The sequence below is a fragment of the Cryptomeria japonica genome, chromosome 3, assembly GCF_030272615.1.
Source record: "Cryptomeria japonica chromosome 3, Sugi_1.0, whole genome shotgun sequence".
Classification (NCBI taxonomy): domain Eukaryota; kingdom Viridiplantae; phylum Streptophyta; class Pinopsida; order Cupressales; family Cupressaceae; genus Cryptomeria; species Cryptomeria japonica.
The window spans coordinates 651,113,034-651,140,735 of NC_081407.1; the positions used below are offsets into that span (position 1 = coordinate 651,113,034).

Below are 27,702 nucleotides of genomic sequence, written 5' to 3' on the forward strand. Positions count from 1 at the left end.
TCCTTCACTTTGAAATCATCTTCATGGCAGACTTTTAGCTCTCTGTATAGGGTGGAGTTTCTCATGTTCTCTTCACAAGGCGGACTTTTTAGACATCTCCATCATCATGCTTGGGTGGACTTGTGAAGACTTGGAACTCAACCATGAAGAGGGCAGACTTTTCATCCCCTCCTATAACACTCACCATCAATCATTGATTAGCCAGACTTAAAAAATATTTGGAATGCTTCAAAATTTCACAATTTCTTCAATTTTATTAACCAGATTGACTTGAAATTTGAAATCCATACTCAGGCAAACCATCCGAAGCACCATGACCCCTAAAATGTAGGAACTTAGCTTTTTAGGTCAAAACTTGGAAATTCTCGATCGCAATCAAAGCAGGTCAGTGGTACCAGTGCAAACCCTAGGTCCCCACTTCAAAAAAGCAAAAAGTAGACATCCCTAAAAAATAGGGAAAACTTTCTAAAAATAGCCATACCGGGGATTGGGCTAAAAATGCCAAAAACGAAACTTCCTAAAAAATAGGAAAAAACAAAAAAGCAAACTTTCTAAAAATAGAAAGTTGTTTAAATTTGTTCAAATCAATTGTGTTCTTTGTCCTTTGGCCTTTCTAGGCACTTCGACGGTATCCGGACTTTGTTATCACTTGGCTTGCAAAAACTGACTTTCAATCCATAGGACTCAAACCGTTCAAAACTTGACAAAACTGAAGCAGAAGGTCACGGGCACTAACAAAAACCCTAGAAAGCAGGAAAGGAGAGGGTCCCCATCTTCGATAGGGCGATGTGTGAAAAAGGTCACAACGGTATTGTGTATTTAACAAACTCCAAATTTTCCTTTGCTACTCAACTTCTCCTTTGGGCCTATCAACAAGATATTCATATTGTGCCATCTTCTTTATATTATCAGGGATAATACTCTGGGAGCCTGGGAGATCTCTCTACCACTATTTTAAACTTGGGCATCTTGCAAAAGATCCAAGAATCTAGTGCACTTTGGAGTGATTTTGTTCTTGTACAATTCTCAGCTCAGTTGTGGAAGTTTACTCATGAAATTGAATCAAATTCATAGAAATCATTGAATTTCTTGAGACTCATGAGTGCTCCTTCCTATCTTCTGCCTTGGCAAAATGATTAGCCATTTGATGATTGGACACTTTGTTTAGAGTCTTAGAACAATTTGATCTTTTTGTTTTCTTGCTCTTTTTTTCATTAGAGCCGCATAAATTTTTTTAAGAGAGTGATTATTGGTCTTTTGAATGATGTAAACTTTTAAGAGAGCATTCATAAAGGGGTAGACTATAAACTAACACCAATCCTTGAGTCATTGGTTCAGCATTAAGACCCCCCTTTTTCTTTGTGACCTTATCCTTAGTATGGATCTCCTAAGAGACTTGGGACAGTTCTCTTCTTCCCCTTTTCCTTACCTTAAAGGTAATTTCTTGCACATTAAAGTCATACTTTCAGGTTTGTATTACTAAGTTGCTGGGGATGCTCTGCTAAAAATTTGCGTACAATATAATAATGCTTTTGAATTTTGCTTTCAATTCTGGAAGGCATCATGTAAGCGATACTAATATTTTGATGCAGGTTTTTGTCCTGAGAGATTATGGAAAGGAGACACTTGCTTTGAGATGGCGGGCTTGGATGACAAGCTACTATTTAGACCGTTATTTTGAGAACCGAACTTTCTACAAGATACAATCACAATCACTCATAGACAATCCAGATCAACGGATTGTTGATGATATCAGCTCGTTTACTGGGACTGCTCTTTCATTTTCTTTGACACTATTTACAGCAGCTGTAGATTTGATATCTTTCAGCAACATTCTCTTTGGAATTTATCCACCATTGTTTGTGGTACTTATTGTTTATTCTCTTGGGGGAACAGCTATCAGTGTCCTCCTAGGAAAGGTAAAACTAAATATTTGATTATATTTAAAGTGGTGAAGTCATAAGCTAATTGCTGTCTTTGACCTTTTACAGCTTGTGAATTTTAGCTTTTACAAAACTTGAATTGCTTATTTATCCACTTGTTTAATGCTACAGGGATTGGTCTCACTGAACTTTATGCAAGAGCAAAAGGAGGCAGACTTTCGATATGGGCTTGTACGCATCCGAGAAAATGCCGAGTCAATTGCCTTCTATAGAGGTGAAGGGAATGAAATGCAGTTGCTTCTTCAGCGTTTCAAAGAAGCTTTTGAAAATTTAACTGTAGGTTAAAATGTTATTTCTTAATTATTTAAGTTGACTTATTTATCCACAATAATTCTTTCTAATTGTCTGAATGCAACAAATTAACTTTTTGTATACTTGTGCAATTGAGTTTAGCTGCACTTCTAACTTATTTGAACTGTTCAAAATTTTTACTTTCAGTTCTAGGTTTTCATTTTGTGAAAAACATGTATATCCTAGTGCTCTATCCTACTTCCTTATGTACAGAGATTAAATAACTATTTTTCCAAACTGTGTCATACTATAACATTAGATGTATTTATTTGTCATATATATGTCAAGTTTCCCCCTGCTATTGATTGTCGTTTTCTATTGCTTGCAGCAATTATTGATTTCATCAAGGAACTTGGACTTCTTCACTAGCGGTTACCGTTATCTTATTCAAATTTTACCTGCAGCAGTCGTGGCTCCTATGTATTTCTCAGGAAAAATTGAATTTGGAGTGATAAACCAATCGTACTCTGCTTTTAATCACGTCTTGGGAGACTTCTCATTAATTGTCTACCAGTTTCAAGCTATTAGTGCTTTCTCAGCCGTCATTGATCGATTAGGTATTTAATTGGAACTTACATTGTTCTCTTTCTTGTATTACCTCGGTGAAGAAAATACGTATATTGCAAAGTCAACTCCTTTTTGTTAGGATGCCTGATGATATGGATTCTGAAAAATGGAAAATGTCATCATATATAAGGTCATGTTACAATATGCTATATAGCTATTCTCTGTTGATGAATAATATCACCAGTGTGAGAAATAGCATGATATGTTTGGTTTATGCCACAGTAAAGTCGGTTTAGTTGATGCAATGTCTGAGGTTTCGTGAGAATGGGTCATGGACCAACTAGGAGATTTTTTATTGAGGATAAATGCTTGGTTGTGTTAATCAACAAGGCTTTTAGATCTTGGGTGTTTAACTTTGTTACTTGTTTGGGTTTGGGATTTGGTATGATTGGTTCAGGACTGGGTTCAGTTACACACACACACAGAGACACACACACACGTGTATGTATATGTACATATATATGTATATGTGTGTGTACATATATGATATATATGTGGGTGTATATATATGTATATGTGTGTGTACATATATGATATATGTGTGTATATATATATGTATGTGTGTGTGCACATATATGATATATATGTGTGTGCAGATATATACATATGTACGTGTGTTACACACACACGCGCACACACACACGCTGACACACCCACACACGCACACACCCGCGCACACACACACGCTGACACACCCACACACGCACACACCCGCACACACGCATGCACGCACGCACCCGCGTGCACACACACATTCGCACACACACGTGCACGCGCACATGCACACACACACATGTGCACGCGCACAGCCCACACACGCACGCATGCACACACACATGCACACACGCACATGCATGTGCACACACACACAGAAATCAAAATGGTTTATATTAGTGCATCTGCAGTTGACCCTATTTCTGGACAGTGGGTGAGATCCTATTTCAGGATTTTAGTATTTTATTAGTTTTTTAGAATTCATTTGTTTTCTTTTCACTATTCCTACAGTGTGGATATGTTCATTTTAAAGCGGTACTTTTTGGAATTTTTTTAATTATATCTTATATCTGTAAAAGTTATTATTTGGAATAAGTGCTTTGAGCAGATGTTCTCAATGTATGTATATGCACATATATGTATATGTGTGTACACATATGATATATGTGTGTGCAACTGCAGATATTTACATATATATGTGTGTGTGACACACGTGCACACGCATATACACAAATCAAAATGGTTTATATTAGTGCATCTGCATTCGACTCTATTTCTGGACAGTGGGTGAGTTCCTAATTAAGGATTTTAGTATTTTATTAGTTGTTTGTTTTCTTTTCACTATTCCTACAGTGTGGATATGTTCATTTTAAAGCAGTACAATTTTTTATTTTGTCATTCAAATATTCAAGTATTTTATTAGTTGTTTCATATCTGTAAGAGTTATCATTTGGAATAAATGCTTTGAGCAGATGTTGTCATTCAAATATTCAAGTTGAGTTATTGTTTTTATGTTTAAGATCTTGATAAGTGAATTGCAGTATATGTTGGTGTTGAGCTTTGTATTAGCACTCGTCTTTCGTCTTGGCAAGTAACTTTGTGTACTTCTGAGTTATTTACTTTCATTGTATCTCACATTGTAATTTTTTTTGTTAGAATTAGTTTTGTTTAATTCCATAAAATTATGCAGATCTGTTGGTCTCTGCTTTAGCCAATACTAATATAATGAGCATTCATCTTTTAATTCCTATTCTTTTATTGCAATACTTATATTGAAAAAAATTATTTGTGAGATAAGTCCCTTTAGGGCTTGTTCTCAACCTCCGAGATAAAAAAGATAGGTCAGGTTTACTTTTCAGTTATCTCCTCTTATGCAAACCCCTAGATTATAATATGAATAATGTACATAATTGTAAACTTATTATAGCTTTAGGTTTCAGGAGTAGTTTTAGATCTGAGTGACTTCCCTTGCTAATTTGAAGAGAAGTTTTATGTTGCGTGCTATTCTATGGTGTGTTCTCACAAGAGACAAAGTAGAGGGCTAACAATTATTAAGTTCTACCTAGAGATTTGTGCACACATATTTGTACATTTATCTGGATAATTATATGTAATATATAATATTCATAGACATGCACATTTTAAACAAAAATGGCCTGTATTGATTGCCAATTGTAGTAAAGAAGAATACAGTAACAGTATAATTTACTGTATAGTGAAATATTAGTAAATTTTGATAGTATCAGAAAGTTTTTATAGGATTTAATTGCAAGAATAAATAATTATGTGTTTATGCATGTTCAGATGTACAAATTAAGAGAAAAATGTAATGTCCCCTACCTGATCTATTTAAATATACTAAAATTGATAGATTTTCTTTAATAAGTTATTAACAAGTGCTTGTCTATTTTCCTCATTAGCTGATTAATTTCATTATTCATAGTTCTTAATATAGATATCAAACCTTGCTACTACTTCAGTTTTAAGGGAGAAGGGTTTACATATGTTACCAAAGCGCTTAGAGACCAACTACAATAGGTTCCCTCAAAGTTTACAGATCCAAGCCCTTACCTATCTTGGGTCTATACCCTCAAGGCTTATGGGTCGCTGATCCCCACCCTATCTTGGGACTTAACCTATTGCTTGGATTTAGACTGCTCCTCTTTGGAACATCTCAATCCCATCTTCTTAAATACGGAAAGTAATAACATGATTTAGACTATGAGTATATATATTTCTTATGTATTATGAATATATATATGAAATTAAGTATGACTGTCATACATATTGCAGTCCATATTAGCATTACTATTAATTCTGCATAAGAACATTATTGGGCTTCATATATTAAGCATACTTATTAAGCACATCCCCATGCATACTACCAAGAACACAAATGTTACTGCCTGTAACTTGATAACAATTCTGATCTGATCTGATCAATGGTGATCTTACTAGATGCTTTTGATTCCTTTCCTTTATATCTCTCAATGTGAGGGAGAGGTCACACCTCTTCATCATGTATACCCTTTGGCAAGAGATACACCCTTTCACCATTAGCACCCTTTGAAAGAGTGCAACTCTTCATTATTTTTGCCCTTTGAAAGGGACACAACCTCTCATAATCAGATCTGCACTTATCATTTAAATCAGATCTGCACTTCTCATTTCCAAATTATTCCCCCTCTCAAATGAGGTTCTCTTCTCCCTTTTATATCTCATTGTTGAGGGAGTCACAACCTTTCCTTCCATTTCTTTTGACTTTTCATTAACTTAATTAATTTTTAATTAATCATATTTAATTATTTTATTTTATATTTTAATTTAATTTTAAATATTTTAATTTTATTATTATCATTTATTATTAAATTTTATTTCAAAGTGGGGACATTACAAAAAAACTAATAGCTTTTGTTTCCTCTCTATATATGCACACAAACAGTATATAAGAAAGACGCTTTCCAAAGAAAACTATGTAGGTTTAGAACAAAGAGCTGTTATCATCAAATCTGTAGACCATCATTTCTTGACATTCTTCATTGTTAAAGCTTAAGAATTTGGGAGTCCAATCAATTTGTCTCCTGAACTTATCTCAGTTAACAAACAATCAATATTTTTTTGTTTTGTCCGTAGGCTTGATAAACAACATTTATTCCAGTCAGTCTGTATTCATCAAAGTCAATACAGTGTTTATTACAGTAAATTGCATTCAAAGAAGTCAATTCTATCAAGGATATAACTTGCTGGAATCACAAGCTAAGTTGCTGATGTCAGATTTTTCTAGGCACAAATACCATGAATAGGTTGCTGACTTCATGCTTCATTCATGTTGATGTCAGCAGCTCTAACCTCTATGATGCTATCTTTCTTTTGCAAAATCACTTTCATTGAATTGGATAGATGAATGGGTAATTATCTAGGAAAATGGGGTATTTGAAATGTATTTACATATTTTGCATGATGCTTTAATTGAAGGCTGGTTGATTAAAGGTGAAAATTGGAAAAATAAGGTTTAAAACAGTAATTTTATGTTGTTATTATCAACTATATGCATATGATGCATTGTTGGAAATATCTGCACACATACTTTTACGTAGAAGAACATTATTTTCAATTTCTGCCTTGGATTTTAGCAGCTTTGTGGCCAATAGTATCTAGACAGCACTTGGCAAAGACCCGTGTATGGCAGCATTATATATAGTATACATGCTCACACTACATGGGTAAAGCTATTATTCTAAGCCTTAAGATAGTGATATGAGGAAATAACCATCATTAATTTTCCCATGAAAACCATCCCTTAGCCCAGAAACATTAGTGAGGAGAATTCTAGTTGCTATACATTGTAAAATACCTAGCCTGGACAACAATGCGGAGAGTAGTCTACTTAGGTGGTAAATGGGCGTAGACTCTGGGGAATGTATAATTATGAACAACAAATAGAGGTTGCATGATCTGCATCATTTGGACATCACTGTTGATCTTGTTAGCTTGTTTACTTTTTTTTTCAAAAATTAGTTGACCAAACAGGGCTGTTCCACCTGCCCCTTGATGTCTAAATCATAAATCTGTTTCCAAACCTTCTCATGGACATTATCATCTTTTGGGTGGTATACCATAGGATGTTTTCTCATTTGCTCTACTAGCCTACGTAGTCATCAGGCCTGTGAAACCAGTTTTGGCTAGTCTATTTCAGCTTTTATTAATGCAGAGTTCTACTACAACGTCCATCTTTATTATTGCTTGAGGCATTGCTAATAATCACCTTGGTGTGAAGATGGAGTTTAGGTAAATGGATCTGCTTGATTTTATAGCCGATTTTATAGCCGAGTTTTTGTTATACATGATATCAGTCTAAGATGCAATCTGGTCACAGAAATTCTAGCAATTTAAAAAGTTGTCAATCTTTAGCTTTTTACTTTGCATCTTTTTGGGATGCTATGATATATAATGAAATCAGATCTTCAGAAATATCAACTTAAACACATGCCTAGGCACTACAATCCAAAAAATATGGCAACAAACTGATATACATGGAATTTTTTTTCATGGAACTCTAAAACACAGGTAAAGCATACATCTTTTGCCCATATAAGCAGTGAAAAGATACACACCTTTGCACAAAAACACTCACAAGCAAGGATGCTAAAATACTAGAGATTTGCTTCAGCATACGAATGATCTAGGATCTATGGAGAGATTGGGTTAGTAGTCTTCATATTGTCAAAAGACATTGTAAAAGAGAACTTTGATAAGTTTGTGAATGGGTTGGGCTTTTTCATCTATCATTGTTATTTACTGAAAATTGTAACATAGTCTGTAGCTGGGTTCTAGTGATAGAACATCCAACCAAATTGCTATAAGCTCACAGACACCTTCCATTACTTCATACTTCTGGATCAATAACATGATACATCTGATGCAATGGAATCAACATTCCTGCTTACTTGCCTGCTATGACAATTTGTTATTGTCAATCAAAGGGGCCACTTAGTGTGTTGTAAATGAATGTTATTGGAAATTTATATTTTGGCAAGGCATCCAAAATTATGGCAAGTGGTTTAGTAAAAGTGGAAAACTGCTACAGTTGGGTTATTATGGTGTTCCCCTAGATTTGGATACTTTCCCTTATAGCTCTTGGTTTGGTTATGAGTAACAAGTGCTACGATTGCTTTCAAACTTTCAATCAGAAATGGTTGGAAAAGCAATTGTTTTTTCATGAAACAATATGGAAATTCTTGTATGCATTACAGAAACAATCATGCATTTGTGGATAAAAGTTTACATGGAAAGAATCTGTTGCATTTGTAGATAAAAGGTTTCATGGAAAGCAAAAGGCCAGGAAACTTTTAAAGGCAACTAAGTGAGCAGCATGCAATGCAAAAGGGTAAAGCAAATTTGCATGCATGCTTTTACTTTTGATTGTTTTAGAAGGCCTTTTAAAGTTTATTTGCATTTCAAGTAATTTGTAAATTGTAATGTTACTTGTGTCTTGTTGTATTTGTGGAACTTGGTCCATTTTTTTAAAAATAAAATTTTAAACTTTATAAAAATATTTTTTTAACTGGAAATTATCAGCCAAATTGCAGGATAAAGGTGCAAGCTGGGTAGAAAACCCTGAGAAGTAATGCAGTGTGTAAAACTTCATGAAACCATCTGACTAGAAAATCCAGACAAATCAAACCAAACCCTATTATTTATGAAATTGAGAGCTTGGAAGCTGCATGATAGACTATTAGTACTGTAAATAAAAACACTAAAGCTCACATGTATTCCAACAACAGAATTCAGAAGGTGAGAATACATAGCATTCTGTGGTTGCATATCCACAATGGGATGCACACCCATTTTGTTGGAGAGATTATCCACCACAGAATGTTTAACCAGTACCAGTAATATTCCTTGTAAATGAATAGCAAAATTTTCTCTTTACGAGCGTTGAGATGATCTTTTTCTTAGGATGAGATTTGTTCCTTACCTGTCTCTTGTTGCATCCATGACAGGTGAGTTCAATGATATTCTGGATCAAAGCAATGCACAGGTGATAGAAGATTCCAAACCACAGATAACTATTCTGAAGTCTGGGATGATGTATGCTGGCACATCTGGCTCAGAATCAAATGGAGCAGCTAATTTTCAAGTTTACCCAAAACTTTTGGAAATTGAGCATTTAACATTACAAACACCACAATACAGTACAACCCTTATTGAAGATTTGTCATTGGTGATCTATAAAGGAGATCATTTACTAGTAAGTTATTTAGATTTATATGGTCAAATTCTAACCTTAATAAAACTGATGCTTCTATCTGAGGCACAGTCTCTAAGACTGATAGCTGATTTCTGTACAGATAATGGGTCCAAGTGGAAGTGGTAAAACATCTCTATTGAGATCCATTGCTGGTCTATGGTCTTCTGGTAGAGGCACCATTAAATTCCACCTAAATCAGAATAAACAAGAGCTCAGCAGTTCCATTCCTGGGGGACTGACTGACAGTAAACAGCTACTTAATGAAGAAAAACCCCAGACACAGGACAAGGAGCAGGAACCGTTAGATTTAACTGTAAGAAGCTTTGAGTCACTCCTTTTCCTTCCTCAAAGGCCTTACATGGTTTTGGGAACACTACGTCAGCAGCTGCTTTACCCTACATGGATTGAAGATCTTATTAGTGTTGAAGAAACAAGTAAAAGCAAAGGTACGCTCTTTACTTGTAGCCTTCAATTTCTCATATATAGTTATCCTATTGAAATTAATTGTTTTTTCAAGATAGAAAATTTATAACAATGTCCCGAATAACTAAAGTAGGTAAAAAAAAATTAAAAGCATTTTTCCTTTACATTAGAAAATTACTATCATAAAACTAATCCAATTTCTGGAATTTAACTAAACATTAAACATTAAAACAATGCGAACATAATTATGGGATGCCAATTAAATTACTGTGGTGGAAGCAATCAGAGGGTCATATAAAGGAGAAATAGAAACAAACAAGTAGGGCTTAAACATATTGGATTATGGAATCGAATAATTTAAACCAATTAGGAGATAATTGAAACTTTAAACATTAGCTTCCTATTATCTTGTCTGCATGTTTTCCAGTGTGTTTCTTTCTACTTATTGTATCAAAGATTCAAAGAGATGCAATATTTTGTAATCATTATAATACATTGTTAACCAACAGATACATTGTTTTTGCACAAAATTGCTCTCTTTTTTGTTTTCTTGTCATTGAAAATGTTTACTTTACTATGGCAGCCTGCTGCAGGAATGGAAGCTTATTAATAACTTCCATACTTAAATCATATTAGTGACTAAAATTTTGCAGGAAAAAAATAATGATTTGAAATTGGTGGACTCTGATCTACTGCCTATGCCTTGTGTTAATTAATGTTTATAGAACAATCAATATTTTGCAAGTTGTTAATAGCCCTCTTTGATTTGATAAGAGGAAACAATGGCCCTCAATATCTGTTATACCTGTCTTTAGCTTTACTGAGAATTTCCATTCATGGTATCAAGTCTCATGGCTTGACTAGTGAGTCTCAAGTCCTTTCAGAAATTCGCAATTCTGTTGAAACTTGCTGAGTATACTGGACTTGTTTGGCTAGAAGGCACACCATTGACTCCATTGTGTAATGTCCCCAATTTGAAAGTTGACAATTAATTAAATTGATTTTTATTAAGTTGTCAAAATAAAATAAAGTATCCAATGATGACTTAATATTATTTAATTTAATTAATTGTCACTTTTCAAATTGGCGACATTACACATTGACTCTACAAGATGTTACTGCAAATTTTGGATAAGATTCTTCTCCATTTCTACGACCAGCGATATGAGCAAACATAATTGCTTGCATGCCTCAAAACAAACTCTGGCATAAATGTTGTCCATCCAGAGATAGTTCACACACTTGGACAATAATCTTCAAGGAACCAACAGTATGAATAATTAAAAAGATCTCCCACGCATGAAAAGACTCGTAAGATCCCACAACACTTGATGTTTTAATGCTCCTCTGACACATCAGCCACTAGATCTGCCAACATCCTCAACTCCTTATTCTCCTCCCTATACACATGGCTAAATTTAATTTCTTTGAAATTTTTTAGTTTTTTTGGTGTGAATAAGGTCTTGTACTGAGCGTTTTTGCTAGTTTTAGTAGGGGACTTAATTGCATGACTTAAGTTTACTTAGGTTCTAAGTGTGCTTCTAGAAGATAGATTAATTTTCACATGATCTTATTTTTTTACAATTACTTTTAGTGACCTAGGTCATTTAATATTTATAATTTAATTGAGGGCGGGAGGTTCTTTTTGTAATAACTTGGGTATATAGTATCGATTTTTTGAAAATGAGATATTGTCGGAAAGCTGGTTCCGTTTACTTTCCAGTGGTGTAAGCCATTTCCCCAAATTTTGTTGTTTGATCACAGTATTTGATGTTTGAAGTCAGATCTTGTTTTTGCCCTCGAGCTCATAACTTTTTGCCATGATCTTCGATTCTTGCGACATCGGAAAGGTATTAAGGAGCTCCTCAAAGCCATCCATGCTCTTTTTCTAGATTCTATCCTAGGTATTTGTTGTTTAGTTTTGCTATATTTGCATCCTAGAGGATTACTTTGACATTTGGGTAGTTAGGGAGGTGTTGTTTTGACCTAATCACTTTATTTGAACTCTATTTCATGTGTTGATCTTTGATTTTATCATTTGAGAAGTGTATTATTGTTGTAATCATGGGTTATGCAACTCATCCTTTCGTTATATCTTTGACTAAGGACAATTTTGAGTCTTGGCAAAAAAGCATTCTAATACATTGTACATGGCTGAATCTTTTGCTTCACCTTTATGGACTTGTGACCTAATCACACATCACCCCATTTTAAATGGGGACCCCTACTTTTTAGATCCTCTTGGTCTTTTGGTTTTGGTTCTTTGGGTCTTTTCACAGCAATCCCTTTGGTCTCCCTAGTCTGCAAGTGTATTGACGAGATTTGATCAAGTCTGCAAGTCGTTTGAGCAAATTTGGCTAAGTCTAGAGCTCGTTTGGTCTATTTTAGGGTTTTGCCCTTCAAACTTAGGTTTGACGTCTTTTCCTTAGGGTTTTGGAAAATCTGAATGTTGCAATGAAGTCAGAGTCTTTTAAAAAAGCTACCAGTGAAATTTGATTGAATTCTGAGCACTTACTTTTTTTAGTAGGTTATATTGCATCCAGGATTGTCTTTATTTGGCCAAAAATCAAACTTACTATTTTTAGTCAGTGTCATCTTGTCTCGATTTGTCTTAATTTTGATGTTTTGAAGTACCTACTAATTTTTTAGTAAGTCTATTTTTGGCAAGTTCATCATAGGCAGTGGTCAGGACATTAAAGGCAGAGCATTCCTGAAAATATTTGTCTAAATCTGGAAAGTTGAAAAAGCAGACAAGCGGTCAGAGAAATGGCTAAGTATGAAGTTCTTTCTTGAAGTGGAAAGAGCATTGAAAAATCTCCTAAGGCATGAAAATCCACTTCATCCTGAAAATGGCAACCCAATCTAGAAAAGGTGAAAAATGGACAAGTCTGGAAATGATTTCTAAGTTTGGCAAAATGCACTTAAAATGATATGCCAAGTAGAAAAATCCTTCATCATGCCTAACTGGCACTTTGGATTAGGAATGGGCGCCAAATCAAGGTGCAGGAGGAATTTTCCTCCATCCAACAAATTCCTCCATAGGGTCTAAATTTTGCCCAGGCATAGAGGATGGGCGCCAAACAACAATGAAGGAGGAATTTTTTAGCAAGAAGTCAAAATCCTCCTCAAGGTCAAAATGGCGCTCAAGTAAGGGACATAGCGCCAAAATGGCATCATGGAGGAAAAGCATGAAATGTCAAGAATCCTTCACACCATGGAAAATGTGCTCCAAGTAGAGGGTAGGCGCCAAAGTGAAGTGGTGGAGGAATTTTCCTCAAGTCCAAGGAATTCTTCACCTAGTCAAAATTCTGCCCAAACTGGAGGTAAGGTGCCAAACAGAGGTGAGGAGGATTCTCCCTCCAAAGAACAAATTCTTGCATAGCATAGAAATATTGCCCAAGTTAATGATTAGAGCGCTAGGACAGGGTTATGGAGGATTTTTCCTCCAAAGAGAAAATTCTTGCATGGGGTGGTTTTAGCGCCCAAGATTGAGATGGAGTGCCAAAGTGGGGCTTGGGAGGAAAAATGTGAACATGAATGAATTCCTTCACCTAGTCAAAATTCCGCCCAAACTGGAGAGAGCGCTAAGGAAGGAATTTTCCTTTCTAGACGAAATTCCTCCATAAGGTGAGAATGCTCCAAGGACAAAATTAAGGAAAGGGAATTCATGGCTAAGGAAAAACCTCATGATTTCAAAATTCCTTCCCTAGGAAGAAGAAATTTGCCAAAGATGAAGAAATTCCAAGGCATAGGAAAAATTGGCCAAGAGAGAATTTTCTCTCTTGAATTCTGGAACTCAGAATGGAAAAAATTCCTAAAAAATAGGAAAAGTGATTGATTCAAAAATCTCCATCCGAACAAGATGAATTTTCTCTCCAAAAAATTCTTCTAGGATAACAAAATTCTCTCCAAGAATTTTCTCTCCAAAAAATTCAGACGAATAGGATTTCTTTCCAAGTGGACAAAATCAACAAAATTCTTTCAGGAAAGGAAAATCTTTTGAAATATCCTTTTGAATTGAAATGGGAAAGATTTTCGCAATCAACGCATTGGCAACATGCAAAGGGAATATTCTGCATTTATGATGCAGAACTTAAGGAATTATGGAAATTTCCATTTTTCAACTCAACGTTAACGGTGGGACCCGTTTGCATGGTGATTCGTCAAGGGAAACATGACACATTTTAATGCAGCTGCCAATTTTAACCTTTCGCCAACTTAGCAGTTTGGTAAGGATTTTTTTTTTTTTAAACAATGGATTGGAATTCATTTCTCCCATAGGTTTTTGAAAAAAATTGAAGTTAGAGAGAGGTGGAAGAAAAATTAGAAGCGAAGAATTTATTTATTTTCTAGAAGGTCTTGTTCTCGGAGATTCTATTTTATTCCAATTTGGAATTTACAGGCTGGAATTCCTTCTTCATCTTTTTATTTAATTCCTTACGATGATTTTAATGTTAATTTTTTCTGTCTTGTAGGAATGGCAAAATCTAGCAAGGCAGCAAGTACTTCTTGACAGGCATAGATCAAGATTGAGATAAAAGGATTCCTTCTAGAGTCCAAGATTATTTCAAAGTGGAAGGAAATCAGCGACACCAACTTAGGAACTTTCTAGCTAGGAGCGTTCTGGAACAAAATTTTTGGAACTACGAGATGCGCTCCGTTAGCCTTTTCAATCAAGTTTGTCAAGAGCAGAATTGTCTCAACTATCGACTTCTCTCCAGCCATTCAATGCCCAGAGTTGATTTTGGAGTGCGCAAAGCATTATATTTCTGAAAGAAGAGCAATTTTAGCATCAGATGGCAAGCTTCTAGCTTATCTGATAGCCGAAGCAATTGGAAAGACATTCGGGATTCCAGCATTCCAATCCATGACTTACAGAACCAAGGATACAATTGCGATGATATATGATGTTGGCATGGAAAGATGTGCTGAAGTAATCAACAAAGTCTGGACGCAAAAGTTGGTCACTTATGTCAAAGATGCCCAAACAAATCGCTAGTTTTGACTTAAAGCAGGATTATGCTGACCTTGTGATGATGTTAAGTAGGATTATGGGATGTCCACATGCCTTCATGTTCGAAACATGGATGTTTTTCTTCATCAGTGAAGTAATGGAAAGCAATGGGATAGTGGATCGGGCAATATTGATTGGCCACTACTTGCATGAGCAGCTAAAGAATTTGAAGCAGAAGCATACCCAATCTTTTTCCATGAGTTCATATGTCATCTATTCACTGGCAAAAAATGCGCAAATTCAATGGCTTGCCAAGGAAGGAACCCATGGGATGTGGACCAGGTCAATTGAAGGTTCACGAATGCTATCCATAATTACATCTGTACAACACTACATCTTTCAAGATAGTCAATGACACCTTCACCATGCATTTAACCAGATTATTACAAGATGAACCCCACACAAGGTTGTTGCAGGCAGCCAGAGCGTTGATACAGAAGTACGGAGCTTGGTATAATCAATTCCAAAGTTTACCTACATCCAAGTCCAAGGGTTTTCTTTTCAGTCACATAAGCTACCGAGGTATCTGATGAACAAAATGGTGTTGTTGGAGATCACTAGACAATTAACCACCTACGATAAAATTCAGAAGAAGAAGCTTTCAATTGAATTTCCTATTGTCATAGGTGATTATATAGAAATGTGTCTTACATTGGTAGTGATTCAGAATTCCGTGGATGAATTGGCATTTTATCACCTGACATCCCATACGGCTAGATCCTACTTTGATTCGTATAACAAGATAAGGATGGTTGTCGAAGTGAAGTTCAAGCACAAATTCCACCTAGAGGACTATTGGGCTAACACTAGGGATGATCTTGAAATTAGAAAGAGGATGTTCTCCAAGTTGCCCCTTGACATGATTAGACTTTGTGAAATAATTTAGGTGTCGAATCAGGTCAAGGAGGATGGGAATCTAGTTCAACTAGAATTTGAAAATTTGAAGGATGGGCCCATTTAGGCTCCAGATTGGTTGGAACCAAAAATTGAGTATCTGGATGTTTTGACTAGACCAGTCTTAAAATTCACTAAGCATTGGGTTGATCAGCACAACATGAGGCTGAGGGCAGGAAATGTTTGCTTGAGTTACCAATTGATGGGAAACTTGGATTCCCATAGTGAAGCCACGGAGGGGTCATCACAAGCCCAAGTTGAAGAAGGAGAAATTCCACAGGAAGGAGCTAAGCAAAGTAAGGAAAAGAATGTTCCTAAGAAGGCATGAACAAGGAAGAGGAAAGAACTCCAATAGGAAGAACCGCAACAGAAGAGGCCAAGGGTGGAGGAAGCATAGTTCTCGGATAGTTCTTCTAGTGTGCAAGTAGTTGAGATGTTGCATAAGAAGTCATAGAGAGTCAACCATAAGACAACATTCTTGATAATGCACAAGCACAAGATATGCGAGACCTATTATCAGATTTGAAGGATCAAGAGCCCAAGCATAGTTTGGACCTGTTGTGATGTTATCACACATCACACCATTCCAAATGGGGACCCCCTACTTTTTAGGTCCTTTTGTTCTTTTGGTTTTGGTTCTTTAGGCCTTTTCGCAGCAATCCCTTTAGTCTCCTCGGTTTGCAAGTGTTTTTGGTGAATTCTGATCAGGCTGCTTGACTAAGTTTGGAACCTGTTTTGTCTATTTTGGGGTTTTTCCCTTCAAACTTAGATTTGAGGTCATTTCTTGGGGTTCTGGAAAATCTGAACATTGCAATGAGTTCAAGCCCCTTCAAGGAAGCTACTAGTGAAATTTGAGCAAATTCTGAGCACTTCCTATTTTTAGTAAGTTTCATTGCATCCTGGATTGGCCTAATTTTGCCAAAAAACAAATTTACTGTTTTTAGCAGTTTTTTATTTTTAGTAAGTCTATTTTTAGTGTCACCTTGTCCCGATTTGTCCTAATTTGATGTTTTGAAGTACTTGCTATTTTTAGTAAGTTTGTTTTTGGTAGGTCTATCTCAAGCAATGGGCCGGACACTGAAGGCAGAGCATTCCTGAAAATCAAAATCCGGACAGTTGAAAATGCAGACAATTGGTCAAAAAATGGCTTAAGTATGAAGTTCTTTCCTAAAGTGGAAAAGCATGAAGAATCTTCTAAGGCATGAAAAATCCACTTCATTTCGAAAATGGCAAAGAAATCCAAGAGATGAGCAAAAAACATTTAAGGAAAGAATTCTTGAGCTTCATCAAATTCTTTTACCATGGCAAAAATCCACCCAAGCACAAGATGGGGCATCAAATGAGGGTCAGGAAGGAATTTCCTTCTAAGGGACAAAATCCTCCTCTTGGTAGAATTGGTGCCCAAGTCTAGAGAAGGGTGCCAAATTGAGGTAGAGGAGGAATTTCTTCCTTTAAGTTGGATTCTTGCACACCAACAAATTCCGCCCAAGTTGAGATATGGGCGCCAAATTAGGGTCATGGAAGAATTTCCTCCTCCAAAGCAAATTACTCCTGCATGTGGAATCAACGTCCAAACAGGTGATGGAGTGCCAAAATGAAGAAGTGGAAGAATTCCAATTTTTTTCCAAAATCCTTCATTGAGGTTAAATAGCGCCCAAGAAAGAGGTTAGTGCCTGTTATCACAAAAGCTTGCACCCTTGCTAAGCTATCAACTCAGCAACCTTGTGAAACATGGAAACAACCCCAAAGTGTGGGACCTTGCGCAAGGGGTTGAATCTCCGAAGAAGGCCGACTTCCTTCTCACTCCAGGTGCAGGTGTTGAACCAACTCAACACTTCAAAACTAACTCATAAGCCTATCCTAACAATTTGTAGAGGTAAAGGGAAGAGAGAATTGCTTGAAATAAAAGGAGGTGATGCACCAAGAAGAGATTGTTCCTCTCCCCACCCGAAATGGCACAAGGAATCAACTGAAAAGCCCAAGAGATGCACAAACTTCAATTGCATGAGTGACCCAAACACCTGTGTGGAGGTTAGAATTTTCTAAGTGTCAAGAGGGGAGAAGGATTCCCACAAAGTCACACTCAGAAAACAAGTTAACACAGCATACATGTGAAAGGAAACCACAAACATACACTTATAATGGAGGTGAGAACACATACACATCATACATGAAGGAAGGCAAGAATGGAGATTTTCAATTAATCATAAGGCCAAAAGCCAATCTTATAGTTGCAGAAATGCAAAAATAATTACAAGTCTTCAAGAGAAGAGAAGAGCATAAGAAAGCTCAAGCCAGGAGGGAGAGAACCCTTTACAATGAGGCTTAAAGCCTTTATATAGAAAAAAAATGGGTTACAATGGTGATCATGACCTCTGCATGTTAGTCTGGAAGTGCATGCACTTGGCTTGTACATGCAAGCAACCTAGCCATACCTCCAAAGCAATTCTGAGGAAGGTGGATTGACTAACCTTCCAAAGTCAGTCATGACATAAGTCACCAAGCATGGCCCCGTACCTCCCTTGATGGAAATCTTGCCAAAACATTTAATGCACCCTTGTGGCTCCACAAAGAAAGTGCACAAGTCACCAAAACTGTTGGAGCATTAAAAGCCTTGAGTGTTGATCACACCATCCGGAAGTGTCGCTAGTTTGAAGGAAACCCAGAGACTTCGGAAGTTTAGACTCCCGAAGTGAGGAAGACAAGGGAAGAACTTCGGAACCTCGGGGTTTCGGAGTTCCGAGATAGAGAGAAGAAGAGAAGGAAAAAGGCTTTCGGAACCTCGGGGTTTCGGAGTTCTGAAGGAACTAGAGAGAGAAGGCAAAAGGGGAAGTGTTGATGTGTATTTTGTACGCGACCAAACACAGAATAAAATACCTAAAGGTACCTTATCCTCTCTTGATTAAAGTCTCCGAATGCTGAAGATGTCGCGAAAAGGATCAATCGGGATGACTTCAAGGTTCTTTTTGTAGGATCTCTACGTGTGGATAAGCACCAGTGGTCGTTATGTATGCTGTTTCTTCAAGGGGCCTTACGTACTTTCAGAGAAAGCTTGTCCGTGTTACTCTCTTTCCAAATGAAGGAACAGGATTTTCCTAACACTAATAGATTTTCAAAAAAATGTCAAAAGATAAGGGTTTCAAGGAAGAGATACTTAAACTAATCCTAGAAATGACTCAATGAAGGCTAGATTTGATAAGATTCTACCAATTTCAGTATTGCCAAGAAATTACAACTCTACTGGAATTGATGCGATCTTCTAAGGGGATTCAATAACTTTCAAATCATCAAGGATATAGATACTATCATAGAGATACATATCAATACTTCGAATAATGATTGAATTCTTAATCAATCTTAATGTTTCCAATTGACCACACAAGGCATCCTCACAATCAGTAAGAAGCTAGTGGTTTGGAATGTGAATATTATCAAAGATCAAGCACAACAATTCGCCCTTCAAACTTAAAATTTAAATGCCATTTCAACTGAGAGTGATCCAAGAAGATAAACAATCATGAAGATAGCCACAAGTATTGCAATAAAACACCATAACTTCAATATTTTATTGATCTCATAGCCAAATAGACAACAATTGTTCAAAATTCTTTCTTCACTACTCAATCTTGCTACAACAATAACTTTCTAACTTTCTTCTCTCTCTCTTTTCTAACTTTTCTAACCTTTCTAAACCCTAAAAATGAAATGAGTGAGGGCATATATAGCATCCTCAAATACAATGAACGGCTTGGATCAATTCAAGATCAATGGCCAAGATTTCACAATGAAACCCTAATTAGGGTTTGTTACAACAAAATTAATTCTGACCAATGAAATAATTGCATTATTTGGACACATGTCTTCTCTGGAATATTCGACCAATGGATAGCCGGGGTAGGTACATCAAAGTTTGTGCCATCTTTAATGAGTCAGGTACATTGAATCTGGACATGCTGAGGTGGACCAACCCGACTGGAGGAGTGATGACTGGGATGCCACCTTGTACAACACTTGGTTGATGCTCAATTTGGTGATGCCTTCCTTCAAATGCTGGATTGGAAGATAGATGGAGGAGGTCGTCCTTGATGATGCTAGACTGGAGGAGATCGTCCTTGTCTCGGCTTGATCTTGTTTGATGAGAGTCTACCAAATAGTTGATCCTCCGGCTTTGGGGGTCGTCATTTGATGCCTACACAAAAACTTAAAATTAGTCCTTGAGCATAATATCTTATAGCATAGGATCTAAGACCTTTCAAGGGAACATATTAGACATTAATTTGAAAATGACAAAGCAAATCCAAGAATTCTAAATTTTCAAATTAATTATGAATGGAAATTAGATTTTTCAAGACTTAGACTTTAAAAGATTGCTATGAAATCAAAATAAGTCTTGAATAAGAACTTCAAAAAGTTGATTCTTCATACCTCCTTCTTTGAAAGCCTAACTATGAACCTTGAAAAATGAAGAAAGAAGATCAGATTTTGCTGGATAAGGATTGAATTTTGGTCTCCCTTTGGATGATTTATGTCTCAATGATTGTCTTCAATTGTTCTTTTAACTATCCCAATGAGGTTCTTGTTGGAAGATTTAGCTAAGCTGTTACCCTAAGGGTAATAGTTGGACGATGTCTTCAAATATATGCCATGCTTAACTGCCCAAGAACTGATTTCGGTTCCAACAAATGCCCTGGCATTGTCTGATATGATGGTGGAGGGATCACCGAATCTTGTCACAATTCCCTTAAGGAATTCCAACACTGAGGCCTCAATGGCATCCCTCAATGCAACTGCCTCTGTCCACCTAGTGAAGTAATCCGTTGCGGCCAAGATCCACTTATGGCCAGCACTGGAAGGTAAATTTATCATGCCAATGAAGTCTAAACCCCATTGGGCGAACGGTTGATCGGCTTGGATGGGATGAAGAGGTAGGGCAGCTAACCTTTCCTTCCCAGAGAAGAGAGCACATTTCTTGCAATTCTTCACCCATCTATGTGAGTCACTGAATAAGGATGGCCAGTTATAACCAGCCCTCATTATTTTGATAGCCGTAGTCCTTCCAGAGAAGTGGCCCACTGAAGAGCCATCATGAAATTCCTCTAATAGTCTGCTGACTTGGTTTTGCTTGATGCATCTTAGTAAGACTCCATTGGAGTCTTTTTCAGAAAAGAGTGCCATTCACTAGGGTATAGGGAATGGATTGCAACCTGAAGTGTCTTCTTTTGGTCTGGTCCAGACCTTGGGGGTATCTTCCTTCCATTAAGAAGGTGGTCATGTCACTTACCCAACTGAATTGAGTGTTGTTGTCAGTTGGTTGATCTTCTTGTAACACAAGGGTGACCTCTGAAGTAGTCTCAGAAGATGAGACAAGCTGTTCACATAGGCCCTTGCCTCTTAAAAGCTTGGTGATCTTGATGTTGATGTCATACTCCATGACCTTGGTTATCCACACAACCCTCTTCTCATTGATGTCCTTGTTTAGAAGGAAATCTTTGACACTTGCATGCGGAACTAAGAGTTGGATCCTGTTGTTGGACAACATGTGCCTGAACTTTTTTAATGCCCTTACAACAGTGAGGACTTGCTTTTCTACATAGCTATACTTAAGCTCATAGTGCTTTAGCCCCTCACTAAAGAAAGCAATAGGTTGCTCCAACTTGTCGTTGTTCAGCTGTGTTAGGATAGCTGAGATGCTAGATTCTCCTCCGAAGGTATAGAGGATAAAATCCCTTTCGTAATTAGGATTGACAAGGGTAGGGGCTTGAGCAATTGCTATCCTTGGTCCAACTAAAAGACAAGTTTTTCTTCAACATGGAAGTGAGGGGTTTTACCATGGTGGCAAGGTTAGGAATGAACCTCCTCACAAAGTTGATCCTACCAAGGAAACTTTGCAATCCTTTCTTGTGACTGGGGAGTGGAAGAGAAAGAATAACGTCCACTTGCTCTGGATCAATGGTCAAACCCTCCTTGGATATGATGTGTCCTAGCAATCTTCCTTGATCAGTAGCAAATACACACTTGCTAGGGTTCAAGGACACACCATACTCCCTGCATTTCATGAACACCTACTCAAGATGACCAAGATGGTCAGCTGCATGCTTCAAATAAATAGTTATGTCATCAAGGTATTGTTGTGACCATTTCACACATCGCCCCATCGCAAATAGGGACCCCCTCTCTTTTGCTTGTTTTTCGTTCGTTTTCGCTTTCGTTTTTAGGATTTTGTTAGTCAGTTAGTTGTCTGGATTTAGGGTCAAGCCTTAGGGTTTTTATTTTTGTCTTTTCAGGCCAAAATCCAGTCGTTTTTGAGAGCTTTTGAGCTTCCTTTTCTAGGATGCAAATTTTGAATGCAATGAATTCGCCAGAATGGTCTAATGTTCAATTGGAATGTTGATGCAGAGCTTAAATTTGTCTAAGTGTTGAGAGTGAAGTGTGAATTTTTGTCCGATTGAATATTTTGACTAAATTTTGACTTTTTTGATTTTTGATCCTGGGCATTGGAAATGATTTGTTTTTGCCTTGTGAAGTGTTAAAATGTGAAAAATCATGTTATTTTGGCCTGTAGGAGCAAAATCGCTCCTGTCCCTCAGTGAAGGACGGGAGCTCATTTTCAAATATCTCACTATTCCTGCAGAGTCAAGACGAATTTCAAATTGGAAGTGATGGAGAACGGCGAGATCTTTCCATTGAATATAAATTGAAGATTTTCATGAGCACCGAAACGCCTCCAGGAGGAAAATCGCTCCTGTCCCTCAGTGAAGGACCGGAGCTACAAATCAAATTTTGCCTTGTCCTTGCGAGATTTCGTTGACTTGATGATTTGAAGAGGTCCAAAGGAAGATGCTTTACCAAATGAATATAATTTGAAGTGCTAACACAAAGGAGAATGGTCCAGAATGCAAAGTTCGCTCCTGTCCCTCTCCAAGGGACCAGGGCGAAGTACCTTATAGCTCCCGTCCCTCTCCCAGGGACCAGAGCGATGTCCTTCATTGAGCAAAATCCAGGCAAAAATCAAGACAAGTTTACGTCCAAAGGCAAGGAAGAGCGTGAGATGAACTCATTGAATACAAATTGAAGATTTTTAAACGTCCACAAGGGTCCCAAAATGCCCAGTTCGCTCCTGTCCCTCAGGAAGGGACCAGAGCGATTTTTGTTATAATTAATTTTCTTGCCAAGTTGCAGACGATATCAAGGCATGGATGAATGGAGTAGAGCATGACGAATCCGTTGAATATAAATTTGGAACCTGACAAAATGAAATGAAGGCCACAAGAGATGGATCGCTTCTGTCCCTCTCCAAGGGACCAGGGCGATACAATGGTTATATTGCCTTTTACTTAAGTTTGAAATCGATCTAAGTCAAGACGAAGGATGGCAAGAACATCTTAAGGCATCTTCATCGAGCACAAGCACTTAAAGGTCATCACAATGAAGAAATTTGCACCCTAAGACCTAGTTCGCTCCTGTCCCTCAGGAAGGGACCAAGGCGATGTTGGATATATTGGCCATTTCATGCAAGATTTACGTAAGATCAAGGGTTTGCAAGGTCTTAGAGGGTCCATGGTGCCTTTTGAAGGTGATACACAAAGATTTTGAACGTAAAATGATCACCAAGATGTACATAGGGACCATATCGCTCCTGTCCCTCTCCAAGGGACCAGGGCGATTTGCCTTGGACTCTTCGTTTCGTTTCGAGTTCATGCCAAGTCAAATACTCCACAAGATCATACAAGGTTCGAGACATCGTTTGAAGATCACATGCAAGAGTCTTGAACGTCCAAACATCGTCAAACATGCTAAAAAGCTCACATCGCTCTTGTCTTTTGGACAAGGACCAAGGCGATCCCATCAAAAGCACTCATAATCCTTCACAGTCAAGGCAAGGCGAGGATGAACAAGGTAAAGGACGGCGTTTGGAAGACATCACAACGAAGATTGAAGTTTAAAGTTGCTAAGATTATGGAGAAAGACATGGATCGCTCCTGTCCCTCTCCAAGGGACAAGGGCGATGATCCCTCTAAATGTCCAAACCCCACATGCAAACAAATGGAACGAGCATAGAAGGAACGAACAAAGATGTTATTCGCTCTACAAAGAAGGATCGAAGATCAAAAATGCGAGGTCTACGTGAAAACATGGAGATCGCTCCTGTCCTTTGGACAAGGACCAGGGCGATGAACACCCAAAGGCACTTATGCGCACATGCAAGGCAATCAAATTCGAAGGACCCATCAAAATGATCGATATTGAACGTGGAAAGGAAGGAGATGAACGTTGAAAACATGACAAAATCATGGATCGCTCCTGTCCCTCTCCAAGGGACCAGGGCGATGAGGTACGTCCCTTTCGTTTTCATAATTTTGGCGCCAAATAAACATTTCAAATTTTCCTTAAATGCTAAGTTCGATAAAATTGAAAATCCTATTTAAATTAGCATTTAATATGGCGTTTATCATTTATTAATTATTTTGCCTTTATTAAAAAATCGAAATTTATAAATTAAAACGAAAGGCATTTAATTAATCATTAATTAATTAATAAAAAATCGAGTTGGAGCGCTCATATATGGAGGTCGGCCTTGCTATTTAATTAAAAAAAAATCATTTTAAAAAATTGTTTTATCTCCAAGTCGGCCTAAGGGCATGGAGAGGTGCAAGCGCTATATATGGAGGGTGAAAACTATTGTTTTCACATCATTATTTTTATCCCTCTACATGCGAATTAAGGAGAAGGAAGGAAGTGCGAAGTGTGGGGTGCGAATTCCATTCAAATCCAAGGTGGCGCTATTACATCAAAGGTGGTGCGATACTTCATTTGAGCGAATTTGAAGACCACACCAGAGGCGATATTTGAAGATCACGTTCAATCCAAAGGTGGCGAAGTTGATCTTTTGAGGAGATAACTTTGAAGATCATTTATACATCAATTTTGCCTAGGCGATCTTTTGTCTTTTTGCATTCTAGAGCTAGCTCTCTATTGAGGTATGGCGATTTGATTTTATTGCTTTATTTGTTGATCGTCATATTTTAAATTTTGAAGTTTTGAATTTTGAATCTCTTAGCTCAATCATCGTTGTTTTTTAGGAAATGATAACTCTAGAGACTTATCATGACGTTTCCTAAAAATTCTCTCTCTAATCTATGTTATTTATTGCAAAATCTAGTTCTCATTATGAAATGTTGTGTAGGTATGGCGACCCCGAAGGCGGGAGCATCCACCAGTCGCTCAGCTCTCATGAAAGAAGATCAGAAGACCGAAGAAGTGGAGACCAAGATCGTGTCGAAGTGGAACAACATTGGAGATACCAACTTGGGGAACTTCAGCACGAAGAAGTTTCGAGAGGTCCCTTACATTGGCAAGCCATCACCTGTCGCCCGGAGAATAATAGAGAGTGGCATCATCAAGGCGGCCGGTTTTTCTCCAGCTATTCAGTACCACGAGTTGATGATCGAGTGTGCCCGTCACTACAATCCGATCCAGGACAGAGTATTTGAGGTACTTCGTACCATTCTTGGCAGAAGGATCGAGGTCGAGACAGATGTGGATATGCAGGAATTTGAGGATAGAATCAAGATCATCTTTTGCAAGGACGCAGATGTTACAGATGAACAGTATGATCAGATGTATGCCACCATGCTCCTGATTGATAGAACGAAGGAACTTGAACCTACTTGGGACGCAGCTCTTCTAGATGCATTCGATCAGGTCATCCACTTAGAAGAGAGTATCAAGAATCTTCCCGAGATTCCAATCACAGAAATCGAAGGAATCGTGACAAAATTCATTGCATATGCTAAGAAAGAGAATTGGAAAGGGAATAAGATTCTAGATGAAAGGTTGTTACAGATGACATGACATCTTATTTCTCATTGGTTGATACCTCCTAGGTTTTTGTGCCGAATTTAATATTTGGCTATGTATTTAATATTGTTCAGTAAAAAGGAGGTCATTTGTAACAAACCCTAATTAGGGTTTAGGTGTCATGATCTTGTCCGTTGATTTACTTTCAATCTGGACCTTTCATTGTAACTGGGGATGCTATTTATACCCCCATTTTTCATTTCAATGGGTAATAGATAATAGAGTAATAGTCAGATAATAGTCAATAGTTGATGTAAGAGAGATTAGAGTTAGAAGCAATTTTATTTTGTAGCAAGATTGAGTCTTGAAGAGAGAAATTCAAGCAATTGTTGTACATGATGACTTGGAAATCAATAAAATATTGAAGTTATGGTGTTTTGTTGCAAATTTCTTGAGTTATCTTCATGGTTGTTTGATACACTTGAATCGTGCTCAATCGAAGTAGTTTGTTAATTTGAAAGACTAAGTGTGAGATTTGATATTTGGTAGGATTCGTAATCCAAACCACTAGCTTCTTGCTGATTGTAGGAACGCCTTGTGTGGTCGACTGGAGAACACTTTGAGTCCTTAATCTTCGATTATCATTGTGTCTTGGATATGTACCTTCGTAGTAGTGTCTTTGATCTTTGATGCATTGAATACCATTATATTACCTTAGAAGATCGCACTAATTTCAATTGAGTTGTTATCTTATGGCAAAATTGAAGTTGGTTGAGTCTTGCCAAATCTCGTCCATACTAAGTCATTCATAGGGTTAGGCTAGATTAGACCTCTTTAAACCCTATCTTTTTGCTATTTTTTGAAAGTTCCTTTTAGTTTAGTAAAATCTTCGAGCTTTAGAATGCGTAAGACCCCTTGGAGGAAACAGCAAATCACATCATACCACTAAAAAAGCTTGTCCACACGTAGAGACCCTACTAAAAGAACCTTGGAGTCTACCTAACTGATCCTTTTTGCAAATCTTCAGCAGTTAGAGACTATTTTCTCAAGAGAGGATAAGATGCCTATTGGTATTTTATTCTGTGTATGATTGTGTATAAAATACACGTCAACAGGTATACAAGCACAAATTTTGCTAATACACCCTTGAAAGCCATGTCCATTGCTCTTTGGAATGTGGCACCTGCATTGGTTAGCCCAAAGGGCATTTTACAATAAGCATAGGTACCCCACTTAGTAGTAAATGCAGTCTTGTATTGTTCTGATTCTTGGACCAAGATTTGATTGTAGCTTGAATACCCATCCAAGAATGAAAATCTTTCTGATCCACTAACCTTTTGGAGAATTTGCTCCATAGAGGGAAGGGGATAATGATCCTTGAGGGAGGCTCTATTGAGATCCCTAAAGTCTACACATAGCCTGATTTCCCCATTCTTCTTCCTTACAGGGACAAGGTTGGCCACCCAGGAGGAGTGCTTGATAGGAAAGATGATATTGGCTTCTATGAGCTTGGTCAACTCCTTCCTCATTAGTGGCTCAATCTTGGGGTTTATTGGCCTTTCTGTCTTACTGGCTTTGCATTCGGGTTTAGCTCTATGGTATGCTGGGCTAAGCTAGGGTCAAAGCCCTTCAAGTCTTCATAGGTCCAAGCAACTATGTCATCATATTGTTGGCAAAGCTCAACAAAGGCCTCTTGCTCAATTGAGAAACACACCTTGCCCAAGTTCAAGGACCTCCCCTCAGCAACAACAACTGGCTTGTAATCACCCCTCTTTGCAGCCAAGTTCATCTTCTTCTTCAACTGATCGTTCGAGTTGAAAATGCCTTCCAAGGTAACTAGGCCTTTAGGCAACTTTTTGGAGTTGAGCTGCATGATTTGATCTCCATACTGGTCTTGCAGCTTAGATTGATTTTTAGCAGAAAACTCTGCTTCATTTTGCAAGAAGTTGACGATTTGCTGATCGCTTTCAAACACTTGCCAATTCACTTGATTGTCTGGGACAGCAGGCCTCACAACAAGTGTGATG

The 27,702-nt window shown here is 37.5% G+C and overlaps 1 protein-coding gene across 1 annotated transcript in view; it reads left to right on the forward strand.

Annotated features, from left to right (window-relative positions):
- The window catches only part of LOC131037984 (ABC transporter D family member 2, chloroplastic), an 88,336-nt gene that overhangs the window by 25,081 nt on the left and 35,553 nt on the right, over positions 1–27,702 (forward strand). The window contains exons 4-8 of the mRNA XM_057970251.2: positions 1,593–1,919; positions 2,055–2,219; positions 2,563–2,791; positions 9,299–9,546; positions 9,647–9,992. Of these exons, the coding sequence (XP_057826234.1) occupies positions 1,593–1,919; positions 2,055–2,219; positions 2,563–2,791; positions 9,299–9,546; positions 9,647–9,992 (1,315 nt within the window). The remainder of the gene's footprint in view (positions 1–1,592; positions 1,920–2,054; positions 2,220–2,562; positions 2,792–9,298; positions 9,547–9,646; positions 9,993–27,702) is intronic.